General features: G+C 42.9%; 1 protein-coding gene across 1 annotated transcript in view; it reads left to right on the top strand.

The window, feature by feature from the left end:
* Positions 1-1,885: 1,885 nt before the first annotated feature.
* LOC130356761 (apoptosis-inducing factor 3-like) overlaps positions 1,886-14,154 on the top strand; it is a 99,136-nt gene continuing 86,867 nt past the window's right edge. Inside the window, exons 1-2 of the mRNA XM_056558689.1 lie at positions 1,886-2,038; positions 2,371-2,422. Coding sequence (XP_056414664.1) covers positions 1,934-2,038; positions 2,371-2,422 — 157 coding nt within the window. The 5' untranslated portion in view covers positions 1,886-1,933. The remainder of the gene's footprint in view (positions 2,039-2,370; positions 2,423-14,154) is intronic.

Consider the following 14,154-nt stretch of genomic DNA (forward strand, 5'->3'; position numbering starts at 1 on the left):
AATAAGAATAAACATATGTGATGTCATATATCTTGAATTAAACCGCATGGTCAATGGTGTACGTGCAAAATAATTCCAAATGCCAAAATAGCGTATTTTTTGTCACTTTTTACATAATGAAAAAAAAAGAATAAAAAGCGATCAAAAAGTCTGATCAATACAAAAATGGTACCACTAAAAACTTCAGATCACAGCGCAAAAAAACGAGCCCTTTTAAACGTATACATTTTCCTGCATGTAGTTATGATTTTTTTATGACAAAATGAAACATATATAAGTATTGTAGAATTTTAATCCTATGGACCTACAGAATAAAGAGAAGGTGGATTTTTTACCAAAAAATTTACTGCATTTTACAGAAGCCCCCAAAAGTTACAAATTGGCTTTTTTCTTCAATTTTGTTACACAATGATTTTTTTTTCCGTTTGGCGGTAGATTTTTTGGTAAAATGACTGATGTCATTACAAAGTAGAATTGGTGGCGCAAAAAATAAGCCATCATATGGATTTTTTGGTGAAAAATTTAAAGGGTTATGATTTAAGAAAACAAAAAGAAAGTTCAAAAGTGGAAAAACTCTCGTCCCCAAAGGGTTAAAGGGTATTCAGCTGGAAATATCTTATCCCCTATCCAAAGGATAGGGGATAAGATGTTGGATCGTGGGGGTCCCCGCTGCTGGACGCCGCTGCTGCCAACCCAGAGATCGTGGGAGTCCCCAGCGGCAGGACCCCCGCAATCCAACATCTTATCCCCTATCCTTTGGATAGGGGATAAGATATTTCCAGCTGAGTACCCCTTTAACCCCTTGGGGACGGAAAGTTTTTCAATTTTTGCACTTTGTTTTTTTTTTTTTTAAATCATAACCCTTTCAATTTTTCACCAAAAAATCCATATGATGGCTTTTTTTTGTGCCACCAATTCTACTTTGTAATGACATCAGTCATTTTACCCAAAAATCTACGGCAAAAACGGAAAAAAAAAATCATTGTTTCCAACAAAGCACCCCTTTAAGGTCAAAATGAGTCCTTAAGGGGCTAAATCACAAGATCAAAGAATCACATGACTTTTAATGAGAATAATGCAACTAAAACACACATGCACTAAAACATATCTTTGTGGCTAGAGATGAGCGAACTTACAGTAAATTCGATTCGTCACGAACTTCTCGGCTCGGCAGTTGATGACTTTTCCTGCATAAATTAGTTCAGCTTTCAGGTGCTCCCGTGGGCTGGAAAAGGTGGATACAGTCCTAGGAGACCCTTTCCTAGGAATGTATCCACCTTTTCCAGCCCACCGGAGCACCTGATGGCTGAACTAATTTACGCAGGATAAGTCATCAACTGCCGAGCCGAGAAGTACGTGACGAATCGAATTTACTGTAAGTTCGCTCATCTCTAATTGTGGCACTAAAAAACCATTTCTTTCTGTTTTTTTTTTATTTTTATTTTTTTTTTTCAAGCCAAATAAAAAAAAAATTTGATTTCTAAACAATTTGGAAACATTTCAGAGCCAACTTCCATGGCTTAGATCTAGTTACCAGCAACTATGCTACGTACTTCAGGTTTAACTAATTCATGAGCTGGATGTACCAGATGTGAGCATGCTCAGTTAACTATTACTAGATTATAAGTCAGTGTTCCCCAACCAGGGTGCCTCCAGCTGTTTCAAAACTACAACTCCCAGCATGCCCGGACAGCCTTCGGCTGTCCGGGCATGCTGGGAGTTGTAGTTTTGCAATAGCTGAGGCGCACCCTGGTTGGGAAGCACTGCTATAAGCTGCCATAGTGCTGAGTTGTATAATACAGGATATGGGCTAATTACCAGTGACTCCGCCTGGATAACTTCCCAAGTCTCCTGTGGAGTTGCCAGGGAGGGCTGGTTGCCAGGTAACGAGACTACGTTGGACGGTGATTGGCCGCTGGCTGGCAGCTTGCTCATGGTGAATGTGCATATCAGCTTTGTATCTGACAGGTCCAACCAGAAGAGGAAGCACAGATCTCCAGTGACAGCTACTACTTACAGCACCTACTGTGTCAGCCGGGTGAGTACGTCAAACTTTCTCATCAAACAACAAACGTATAGTTTTACAGGTGTGGACACCCTCTAAGTGCTTATAGTCTATGTCAACAAATCATCCTGACGTAGTCGCAGGTAAGACTATAATTTACGTAGACGCTCCACTAAGAATGCAAATTGGTTTGCGTAGATCTACTACGTAGATCTAAAGATCTACTATGTAGATCTAAAGATCTACTATGTAGATCTAAAGATCTACTACGTAGATCTAAAGATCTACTTTAGAGACTCTAATAAATGTTGTATAGCTTTTTAAGTCAATTGCTTAATATAAACTTAGACTTTTCTATTACAAAGGTAAATTTCATCTGTCCAGCACAACTTTCCGCGGTGGGAATACATCTTTCAGGTAGGGTCAAATTTTACGTATTTGGCGCTAGCAAATACGCTGCAAACGTACCTCCGCTGTGGATTTTGTCCTCGCACCTTGTCAGCTTTCGTATGTGCTTTGTTTCAATTAATTCATTCATCCCCGCAGCAATATTGTGTAGAAGATTTGCGTCTCGCTGGCAGAATCTTTATTTATTTTTATTTTATTATTATTATTATTATTATTATTATTATTTTAAACTTTTTTTTTTTTTTTTTTCTTTTGTTACTTTATAGCAATAGGTTCACAAAAGGGTCTTGTAAAAATCTACATAAAATAGCAGTGATATTGACAGGTTCACACATGCAGTTTTTAAAGATGTCTCGTCCTATAAATTATTGAAAAACTTATCCCCTATCTGCCCCACGCCCCCTCCATATATCTCTATGGGAGAGCCATTTGGCTATATTCTGTACTCCCATAGAGATAAATGAAGGGGGCATGGTTGCCCCTTCAGGCAGGGGTCATGACTCGCTGCTCCTGGGGGAAGTCGGGGCCCCGTACAGGAGGTCCCAGTTATCAGAACCCCCCGCGCAATCTGAAACTTATCCCCTATCCTGCAGATGGGGGATACATTTTTTCAGTAATATTTAGGATGAAACTTCTGCTTTAATGCAGTTTTAAATCAAAAAGCAAAAGCAAAAAAAAAAAAACAGTTTGGCTCTAAAACCTGAATCAAGTTTTGCATGTGTGATTTCTGCCTGATGGATTGTGCATATGTCCATATTAAAGAAGCACTCTTATATAGTGCAGCATAGGCTGTTATTAGAGACTAATGTAGAGATTCTTGTGTAAGCCTTGTGCTAACCTGTTTTAGCTGATGTGGCATGTGTGGGTTTGCAGCCATACTGGTTTGCAATTTAATCACTAAAATCATTCCCTAATGCAACCTACATTTCTCTGGCTTTGCAGAGAGATTGAGTGTGGGATTTGATCACTTCATCTGGCCATTTACTTAGGCCCATTAACACTATGGAATTTCTTAGGTGAGAAATTCTGCTTGGAAATTCCAAAGCAGCAGCATCCCATTGTCCTCAATGGGATTCTACTGAAATTCAAATTCCAGACTGACAAAAGAATGAACTTGATTTGTGTGCGAACTGCATTGCCGTCTATGGTGATAGATTTCGGCAGTGCCCACTGCAGATAGAATCTCTGCCTGGAATATCTCCGGGTGGAGATTCCGTAGTGTTAAAGGACCCCTTTGAGACTGATAAGTGGGTTTTGGTCAGTTCACACTGTGTTTTGGCATGGGTAAGTGCTGTCACAAAAAAAAAAAAATGTGTGTGTGTGTGTGTGTGTATATATATGTATTATATATATATATAATCTCCAACTTAACCCCTTAACGACGCAGGACGTATATTTACGTCCTGCACCGGCTCCCGCGATATGAAGCGGGATCGCGCCGCGATCCCGCATCATATCGCGTGGGTACCGGCGCTAATCAACGGCCGGGACCCGCGGCTAATACCACACATCGCCGATCGTGGCGATGTGCGGTATTAACCCTTTAGAAGCGGCGGTCAAAGCTGACCGCCGCTTCTAAAGTGAAACTGAAAGTATCCCGGCTGCTCAGTCGGGCTGTTCGGGACCGCCGCGGTGAAATTGCGGCGTCCCGAACAGCTGATCGGACACCGGGAGGGCTCTTACCTGCCTCCTCGGTGTCCGATCGACGAATGAATGCTCCGTGCCTGAGATCCAGGCAGGAGCAGTCAAGCGCCGATAATGCTGATCACAGGCGTGTTAATACACGCCTGTGATCAGGATGAGAGATCAGTGTGTGCAGTGTTATAGGTCCCTATGGGACCTATAACACTGCAAAAAAAAAAGTAAAAAAAAAGTGTTAATAAAGGTCATTTAACCCCTTCCCTAATAAAAGTTTGAATCACCCCCCTTTTCCCATAAAAAAAAAAAAGTGTAAAAAAAAAAAAAAAACATATGTGGTATCGCCGCGTGCGTAAATGTCCGAACTATAAAAATATATCATTAATTAAGCCGTACGGTCAATGGCGTACGCGCAAAAAAATTCCAAAGTCCAAAAAAGCGTATTTTGGTAACTTTTTATAACATTAAAAAATGAATAAAAAGTGATCAAAAAGTCAGATCAAAACAAAAATCATACCAATAAAAACTTCAGATCACGGCGCAAAAAATGAGTCCTCATACCGCCCAGTACGTGGAAAAATAAAAAAGTTATAGGGGTCAGAAGATGACATTTTTAAACGTATAAATTTTCCTGCATGTAGTTATGATTTTTTCCAGAAGTGCGACAAAATCAAACCTATATAAGTAGGGTATCATTTTAACCGTATGGACCTACAGAATAATGATAAGGTGTAATTTTTACCGAAATATGCACTGCGTAGAAACGGAAGCCCCCAAAAGTTACAAAATGGCGTGTTTTTTTTTTCGATTTTGTCGCACAATGATTTTTTTTTCCGTTTCGCCGTGCATTTTTGGGTAAAATGACTAATGTCACTGCAAAGTAGAATTGGCGACGCAAAAAATAAGCCATAATATGGATTTTTAGGTGGAAAATTGAAAGGGTTATGATTTTTAAAAGGTAAGGAGGAAAAAACGAAAGTGCAAGTCCTTAAGGGGTTAAAGGGGATTATCCAGGAAAAAACTTTTTTTTATTTTTTTTATAATATATATATATATATAAATATAATATAATATAATATAATATATATATATAATCAACTGGCTCCAGAAACTTAAACAGATTTGTAAATTACTTCTATTAAAAAATCTTAATCCTTTCTGTACTTATGAGCTTCTGAAGTTAAGGTTGCTCTATTCTGTCTAAGTGCTCTCTGATGACACGTGTCTCGGGAACCGCCCAGGTTAGAAGCAAATCCCCATAGCAAACCTCTTCTAAACTGGGCGGTTCCCGAGACACGTGTCATCAGAGAGCACTTAGACAGAAAAGAACAACTTTAACTTCAGAAGCTCATAAGTACTGAAAGCATTAAGATTTTTTAATAGAAGTAATTTACAAATCTGTTTAAGGGTATGTTCACACTGAGGAATTGGGGCGGAAATCAAGCAGAAATTTTCTGCCTCAAAATATTGTTACTTTTCCACAAGAACTCACAGAGATTTTGCGCGGAATTTTAAACGCAGAAATGAAAATTTCAAGCGGAGGAGAAGAGTATAATATATCTTTTTTTTTTTTCATGAGAAAATTCTGCGGCAATTCTGCGCCAATTCCACGTGGAAATGATTCTGACTGAAAATAAAATAAAATAATAACATTGATCTCTATGGGAGTAAGAAGCTGATTCAGCCTGAAAGAAAGAACATGTTCTTTCTTCAAGCGGAACAGACTTCCTCGTCAGAATTCTGCTTGAGGAAATTCCTCAGTGTGAACTGAGGGGCAGAAATTCTGCACAGCTCTATGGGGATTTTCACTGCTGAATGAATTGGAGAGGAAAAAGCAAGCGGAATTACTCGTGGAAATTCCTCTCCAATTCCTCAGTGTGAACATACCCTAACTTTCTGGAGCCAGTTGATATATATATATAAAAAAAAAGTTTTTTTTCCTGGATAACCCCTTTAACTCTAAAGGAAACCTTTTTAGAGTTTAGTTGGGGATATAAATAATTAGTTTTAGATATAGATATATATATAGATATGCTTAAGTCCTGTTCCTGCCTTCAGGGATAGTGAGGATATGATGCTAGAAAGTGTTCCCCGCTGGCCCCGTAAGTGGCCCCCTGGGCAGGGAGCAGGGGCGGACATATCGCCTGTGCAGCCGGGCCCCCTCACACGACACACACGTGAGCAGCAGCGTTGTGCCGCCATTGCGCACTGCTCTAAAGCGGGCGCGGCACATAATTGCGCCACGGGCACTTTTTAATCAGCGAGTTTGCAGGTGGCCGACCCAGGTCTGACGAGGAACGTCTCGCAAGTATGTCTGTGTGTCTGGCAGAGCAGTGAAAGCAGCCATGGAGTACAGTACTATAGATGGTCAGGATGACAGTTCTCTTCCTCACCCCATACACCCTATTGCCCCTCATCCACGTCTCCCTGCCCGCCAATTTTTCCTCACTCCATTCATTGTCGTGCCCTTCACAATAGAGGCCAAATATCGAGCGATCGGTGGTCACTTCAGAAAGAATGACATATATCAGCAGAACATGAGCAGTAAGAAATAGACACCCGCCATATATATCACCCCATATCACATTACCCCCTACTGGTCCTAAATCACACCACCCCCTCCTTGCCCCAAATCACACCACACCCTCCTCGCCCATAATCTCAGAGTCTCCATCCTCCTCACCCCAAAATCCCAGGGTCTCCCCCTCCTTGCCCCAAATCTCAGGGTCTCCCCCCCCCCCCCCCCCCTCCACGCCCCAAATTCCAGGGTCTCCCCCCCCCCCCCCCTTCTCGCTCCAAATACCAGGGTCTCCACCTCCTCGCCTCAAATCCCAAGATCTCCCCCCTCCTCACCTCAAATCCCAGGGTCTCCCCCCTCCTCACCTCAAATCCCAGGGTCTCAACCCTCCTTAGAGAGTGTGTCTGTCTGTGTGTTGGGGGCTATGCTACCTAATGTGGGGAATCTATGCTGCCTTAATAAATAATTAGTAACTGATATGGGTGGGGGTGGCCCTGAGTATGTGGGGGGGAGGGGGGGTCCTGAAGAATTGACGTATGAGGGGGGGGCCCAGGCACATTCTTTGCACAGGGGCCCTCTGCTGTTTGTGTCCGCCCCTGGCAGTGAGCTATACTCACCTAGGATAGCCATGACGCGGGCTGTGGCCGGGCTGTCAATCATGCTGAGGGGATAAGATTACAGCAGGAAAAGATGGAACTAGGTAAGTATAGCTCACCACCCAGGGGTTCTACTTACAAGGCCAGCTGGGGGGACACTTTTAAACTTCATTTCCTCACCAACCCTGCAGGCAGGAACGTCTCCCATGGAAGGTGAGGCAGAAGATTTTACCATATATAATGTTTTGCCATGAGCTATACATGGTAAAATCTGACAGGTTCCTTTTTAATAGAGGACACAGAAGCTGAGGTAATGAACAGAAGTTGACTGAGGACTGGTGTTGTGAAGTCATTTTCCTGGGTGTTTTGTGGGCTGCTCCACATTTATCATACATAGTGCACCTTTTTAATAGATTAGGTGCAAAAAGCATTCACACAGCACATACATTAATAAATTCCCCTCATTGTTTCTACAATGAACAAAATGGACTGCGCATGCCCAGCCAGCGCTTCATTCATCCTCTGTAGGGCTTTTGAGCATTGCTTAGCTCAGTATTCGGCAATGCTTGGAAGCCCATGGACAAATGAGCACTGGCTGTGTATATATGATGCATTCATACATTCCCTGGGGTATTTCTGATTAGTCGGGCCCCCACTAATCAGCATGTTATTCATCCTGGAAATAAGGGATAACATGTTTAGCTGGAAATACCCCTTTTATGTAAGTTTTGAAATGTCCTATCACTGGCATATTTAATCTATATATGCATATGTTTTCCTGAATTTCCTTTTTTTTTCCCCTGATGAATAATTTAAAAGAATTATCTATGGACACGGCCAACCTTATATTAGATGCTGTGCCTTTTGTTTTTCTCATCCAAAACCCCTCCACCAACCAAGTAGCCTTTCTCTCCCTCCCCCTATGTATAACACAAAGCATCATCTTTCCCTCTCATGTATCACTAATCCCCCACCTTTCTCCCAAGTATCACCTCTCCACCTGAGGTATAGTCTCTACCTTCCATGCAGGGCTGGGTCATGTGGCCTAAAAAAAAAAAGAGGAGATGCAGTGTCCAGGAACTAAAAACACTTTTTTGGCAGCCGCTGTATTGATAGAAAAAGCCTCCTTTGTACTGGGATGATCACCCATAAAACCGGGCCTGTCTATGGGTAAATACCCATGTAACATGAGTGGATAAAAACAGTGATTACAATTTTATTGTGCTCTTTAACTATTTGTTAGTATGTGTTTTTCAGTTAAAACTGCTATCCTGCAAAAACCTTCACACTACAGAGAACCTGTGTGGAATTTCCCTGTGGAAATTCCAAGTGGGGTTACAACTTGCACTGCACGCTTATTGATTTCAATAGGTTTTTGTGGTGCTCAAGTCAGGTCTCGCGCCTGAAGTTCCGCAACTGAACTTTCAATGAGCAATTGGATTCTGGCCAAAGATCAAGCATGTTCCATCTCCCACCTGAATCAATTTGTCAATGGGCCAGCGCTTAAAGGGGTACTCCGGTGAAAACCTTTTTTCTTTTAAATCAACTGGTGGCAGAAAGTTAAACATATTGGTATATCACTTCTATTAAAATTTTTTAATCCTTCCAGTACTTATTAGCTGCTGAATGCTACAGAGGAAATTCCTTTCTTTTTGGAACACTGATGACACAGAGCTCTCTGCTGACATCTCTGTCCATTTTAGCAACCATGCATAGCAGATGCATAGCAGATGTATGCTAAGGGCAGCATGGTGGCTCAGTGGTTAGCACTGCTGCCATGCAGTGCTGAGGACTTGGGTTCAAATCCCACTAAGGACAACAACAAAAAAAGCATTATTATTATAATAACGTCAGCAGAGAGAACTGTGCTCGTGATGTCATTAGAGAGCATTCCAAAAAGAAAAGAATTTCCTCTGTAGTATTCATCAGCTAATAAGTACAGGAAGGATTAAGATTTTTTAATAGAAGTAATTTACAAATATGTTTAACTTTCTGCCACCAGTTGATTTAAAAGAAAAAAGGTTTTCACCGGAGTACCCCTTTAAGTCCACGGCAAATTGCTGCGGACATAAGCACCGATTCTGGATAATTTCTGCTCCATGGTGAAGATCCCAAATCCACTGGTGCACCAAATGGTTGTTGCAACATATCTTGGTCCACAGCGCCATTCTGGGTGGCCCGCAACCATCAGGACATAGTCATGCTTGTCTGTGCCCTAAGCGTGCAGAATTCCGTGCGCTGAATTGTGCGTCGGAATTCCATGGCGTGAACTCCTAACAACATTAGTGTGAAAGGGTCTTCCGCTGACCCGTTCACACTGCGGAATTTCAGCGGCATGCAATTCTGCCGTGTAAATTGATTTGCGCAAAGAAAGAATATGTTCATTCTTTGTGCGAAAGTCCGTGAGCACTACATAGTCTTCACGGCACAGTGCCGCATGGTCCTACCGCCAAAGTATTTCACCGGCGCCCGTCAGACAGGATCTCCGCTCACAGAATTCTGCGAGCGGAGATTCTATTCAAATGACGCAGTGTGAACATATCCTAATGGTTCTGATACATTTTCTGTTTTCTGCATTAATCATTTGATATTGGTACAAGATTTGGGTGGTCACCACTTCCTCATGTAGTGCAGATGGGGATGTATAGGACCCTTATTCTCCCCCCAAAAGTCTACTACATAACTATCACACATATATGGCTTATGCTGTCCATATGTCATACATACTTCTGGTAACAAAACCCCTTTTGTTCTATTGTGACCTTTTGACTGAACAATGTTCTGCACCCCCTGCCCTGTAGAAACTGTTATTGCTATGGATACTTTATTCACCAGTATGTTCTCGCTGTCAGTTGTGCGAGCTATCGCAGTGGCTGCACCTTTCCTACAGATTACACTGTTTGGTTATTTGGGTAGGGAAAATGTAAGCAGACGTTCATAAAACTTTTTTTGCTGTGTCACTGCTGTCAAAGACATTGTGGGAAATATGAAAAATGAACTGTTTATAAACCCTTGTAAACCCTCACTAGTATCATGAACAGCTTTTCCAACATGTAATTATTCCCTTTACAAGCAGGAGCCCTAATAAGAGGTCAGGGGAGCAGTATGGATTTCAATAGGGAAACAGAGGATTCGGCGGCGTCCCCATAGCAATAGTCCCTGAGGGGCGAAGGCTCAAAGAGGTTTGGTGATATAGCGAACATCGCTCCGGGTCTGATGAATCGCGATCAGGGGGCCGGAATATCGTGACATAACGGCTCCGTCCCCATGTGACGTCACGCTCTGCACCTCAATGCAAGCCTATGGGAGGGGGTGTGACAGCCGCCATGCACCCTCCCATAGGCTTGCATTGAGGGGGCGGAGCGTGACATCACATGGGGACGGAGCATGATGTCACATGGGGCGGAGCCATGATGTCACAATACTCCGGCCCCCTGATCGTGATTCATCAGACCCAAAGCGATGTTCGCTCCGGAGGCTGATGAAAATGGGGTGCTGCATGAAAGATTGCGGGGATCCCCAGCGGCGGGACCCCCGCGATCAGGCATCTTATCCCCTATCCTTTGGATACGGAATAAGATGTCTTAGGGCCAGAGTACCCCTTTAAAGAAACGTTTTTACAACTGGAAAGTGTTACAGCAAAAGTGAAACAATTGCTGCCATACTGAGTATACAGTACACAGCCTTTTTTGGGCCAGTGCAAAAAATTCTATATTGAATCCACAAAAAGATGTCTACCTTCAAGGTTCATGGAACATCTGCTATCCATTCAAACAGGATCTGTGCCCCCAGGCTCATAAAGCTTATGAACATGTGCCACAATGGAGATTTCAGTCTCCGGATGTTTGCAGGTATCGAACACACTGAAAGTAAAGAATAGTGTTGCTCGCGAATATTCGCAATTCGAATTTTATTCGCGAATATAGCATATTCGCGAATTCGCGAATATTCGCGAATTCGCGAATATTCGCGAATATAGCGCTATATATTCGTAATTACGAATATTCGTTTTTTTTTTTTTTTTTTTTTTTTACAGTACACATCACAGTGATCATCCCTCTCTGCTTCCAGCTTATGTGGTGCAAGAAGGCTCTAATACTACTGTGTGAGACTGGTGCGCAAATTTTCGCATATGCGAAAATTTGTATATGCTAATTTTCGCATGTACGAATTTTTGCTTGTGTTAATTTTTGTATATGCAAATTTTCGCATATATTAATTTTCGCACACGCGAATATTCGCGTATGCGAAAATAAAACGAGAATATTACGAATATGCGAATATTCCCGAATATGACGAATATTCGTCCATATATTCGCGAATATTCGCGAATTCGAATATGCCCTATGCCGCTCAACACTAGTAAAGAAGCAGAATTTGACAGATATAAACAAAAGACGCAACATGGATTGTGTGCTGGGAGGACTTGGCCTAATTGACCGCAACAAAATGAATTTCTTCCTCTGGTCTCTTGTCCCCCCCTTTGCTCATACCTTTTTCTTTTTGTTCCTTTTCTGCTGTCTCATTTCCATTTTCTCTTTGCTATGTGTCTTTTCTTTACAACTCTTCCCTTAGTGTGCTGACGTCCCCTAAAAGGGCACTCTGCGCTGACGATGGGAAGGCCAGAGGAAGCGAGTGACCGTGAAAACAGCTGTTGCTGTCCTCTTTCAGACAACTTCAGCGTGATTCTACCTATCCGGCCTGATGTGTGCCCTTGTCATAGTGTAAGGGGGCAAAAACAAAATGCAACATAGGTATAAGCAAACACTTTGAGTTCACAAGACAGTCATTTATGTATCAAGATTCTTGAAGGCCCTGGCTATCTCTTATTAAGGGTAGGGTCCCACGTAATGGTTCTGCAGCGTATTTTGTGCTGCGGATCTGCCAGTGACCGACCCCTATTGTGTGCCTCCTGCTGTGCCTGCTTGTAGAAGCGATCCGCTGCTGCTACCAACATACACACAGCGACCTAACGGATCCATTACGTGTGACCCTACCCTAAAGGTCAGGAATGTTATGCGGCTGTACCCCACAGCTGAGGAAGCCCTGATTCTAAATAAATGCCCAAATAATGTGCTGGATCTAGACCAAAAGAAGAGGTGACTGTACGGACGTGACTGAAGAAACTAAACGTGGAGATTTAGGAAAAGGAAGTACAGGGTTATTTAGGGAAGAATGAGCCAGGGCCTGCAGGAGTTGGTTAAACACCTCAACAGGTCACCATTTGCTGTGAGTGACAAAATATAGTACTGTATTAGGGGACCCTGTCTGCTGAGTTTAGTTATGTCTAAAGTAGGTGAAAAAACATGAACCTCTCTACACAGGTGAGCTTTCCGTAATACTGGTGCATCATGGCGGAGTCTGGCAAACTCGCCAGGTCTAAGGAAGCTGTAAAAGGAGGCTTTAATTATGAGACTGGGCAAATAACCACAGGGAGAGAGATACAAAAGTTTACTCAAGTGCTGGAAAATACCACTGTGCACTGGTAAACTAGGGGGAGTAACAACTGTAGCACATTTCTATAAACTAAATAATTGTGGATGTGCGGCCATGTCTTTTCTACCCGGATTCACATTGGCCCTCATTTACAAAGACTGGAGTGTCGGTTAGGTTTTTTTTTTTCAGTGTACTCGTCTTTTTTTTCCTTGTGATTTACTAATCTGTCGCCCAATTTCCCTTTCTTTCTGTCACAGGTTTTTTTTCTGTCGCACAAAATGTATTCTGTGCGACAGAAAAAAGTCTCTGCAAATCCTGACTACATTAGTGCTTGTACTACTACCCCCATCATGGAACAGGGTCTGTTCCATGTTGGGGGTAGTAGTACAGGGGCTGAGGGATTGAACGCACCGGGTCTCACTTCTGAGACCCAATCCGATAAAAAGTTATTAAGCAGGGGAGCGGGCGGCATGTTCCGATCCCCTGCAATGTAGAGTAAACTTTCATTTTTAAATTCCCCACCAGAAGCCCTGAATGGCCGGGACCGAGGAGCCAATCAGGGCTCCTGGCAGGGTTTTAATATAGAAGCGCTGTGGTGGGCAAAGATGTATAGAATCGCTGGGGGGGGGGGGGGTATATATCTGGCACCTCCAGTGTTTCTATATATATTTCCCCCTGCTGCGCTATATCAAACTTAGTGGCCGCTGCGCTTGAATAAATGTACTGCCCCCCCCAGCACTATTATATATCTATACTTACCCCCGCTGTGCATATACTGACCCCCGCTGCGCATATTTATATATATATACTGCCCCCCCCCCCAAGCTGCGCATATTAATCTTCATCTTCTCCCTCCCCTGGCTGCCAATGAATGAAAACTCCATTAGCGGCGGAGCGGAAGGCTGCTGCCCGCTCTCGCTGCTAAGAGTTTCATTCATAGTGGGCAGCTGCATATCATGCTTTTAAACTCTCTGCTTGTAAGGAAAATTGATATTCCAAATAACTTTTATATTGATTCACAAATACAATATGTCTACTTTATGTTGGTATCATAAAATGGACATCTTTTTACTTTTTTGAAAAAATTAGAGGGCTTCAAAGTAGAGCAGCAATTTTCAAAATTTTCATGAAAATTGCAAAATCTGAAGGGACAGATGTTACAGAACTACAACTTCCAGCATGCCTGGGCAGTCTAGGCATGCTGAGAGTTGTAGTTTAGCAACATCTGGAGGGCTACTATTTGGGCACCACTGTAATAGTGGTCTCAAAACTGCGACCCTCCAGATGTTGCAAAACTACAACTTCCAGCATGCCCAGACAGCCTTTGGCTGTCTGGGCATGCTGGGAGTTGCAGTTTGGCTTCTACTAGGAAGGCAGCAGTAAAGATCGCTTTTACTGCCACTTCCCTTCATGCACCACGCTGTCGCCTCCCTACCTCCGCCGCTGATCTCAGCTGATGTCACCGACGGCATCTTCTCCACAGGTACCGGCCTCCATCTTCTCCCCCCATTCTGCTCCCGGGCAGAGCGGGGGAGTTCCATGGCAACACCCCG

This window comes from Hyla sarda, chromosome 2 (assembly GCF_029499605.1).
Source record: "Hyla sarda isolate aHylSar1 chromosome 2, aHylSar1.hap1, whole genome shotgun sequence".
Taxonomy (NCBI): domain Eukaryota; kingdom Metazoa; phylum Chordata; class Amphibia; order Anura; family Hylidae; genus Hyla; species Hyla sarda.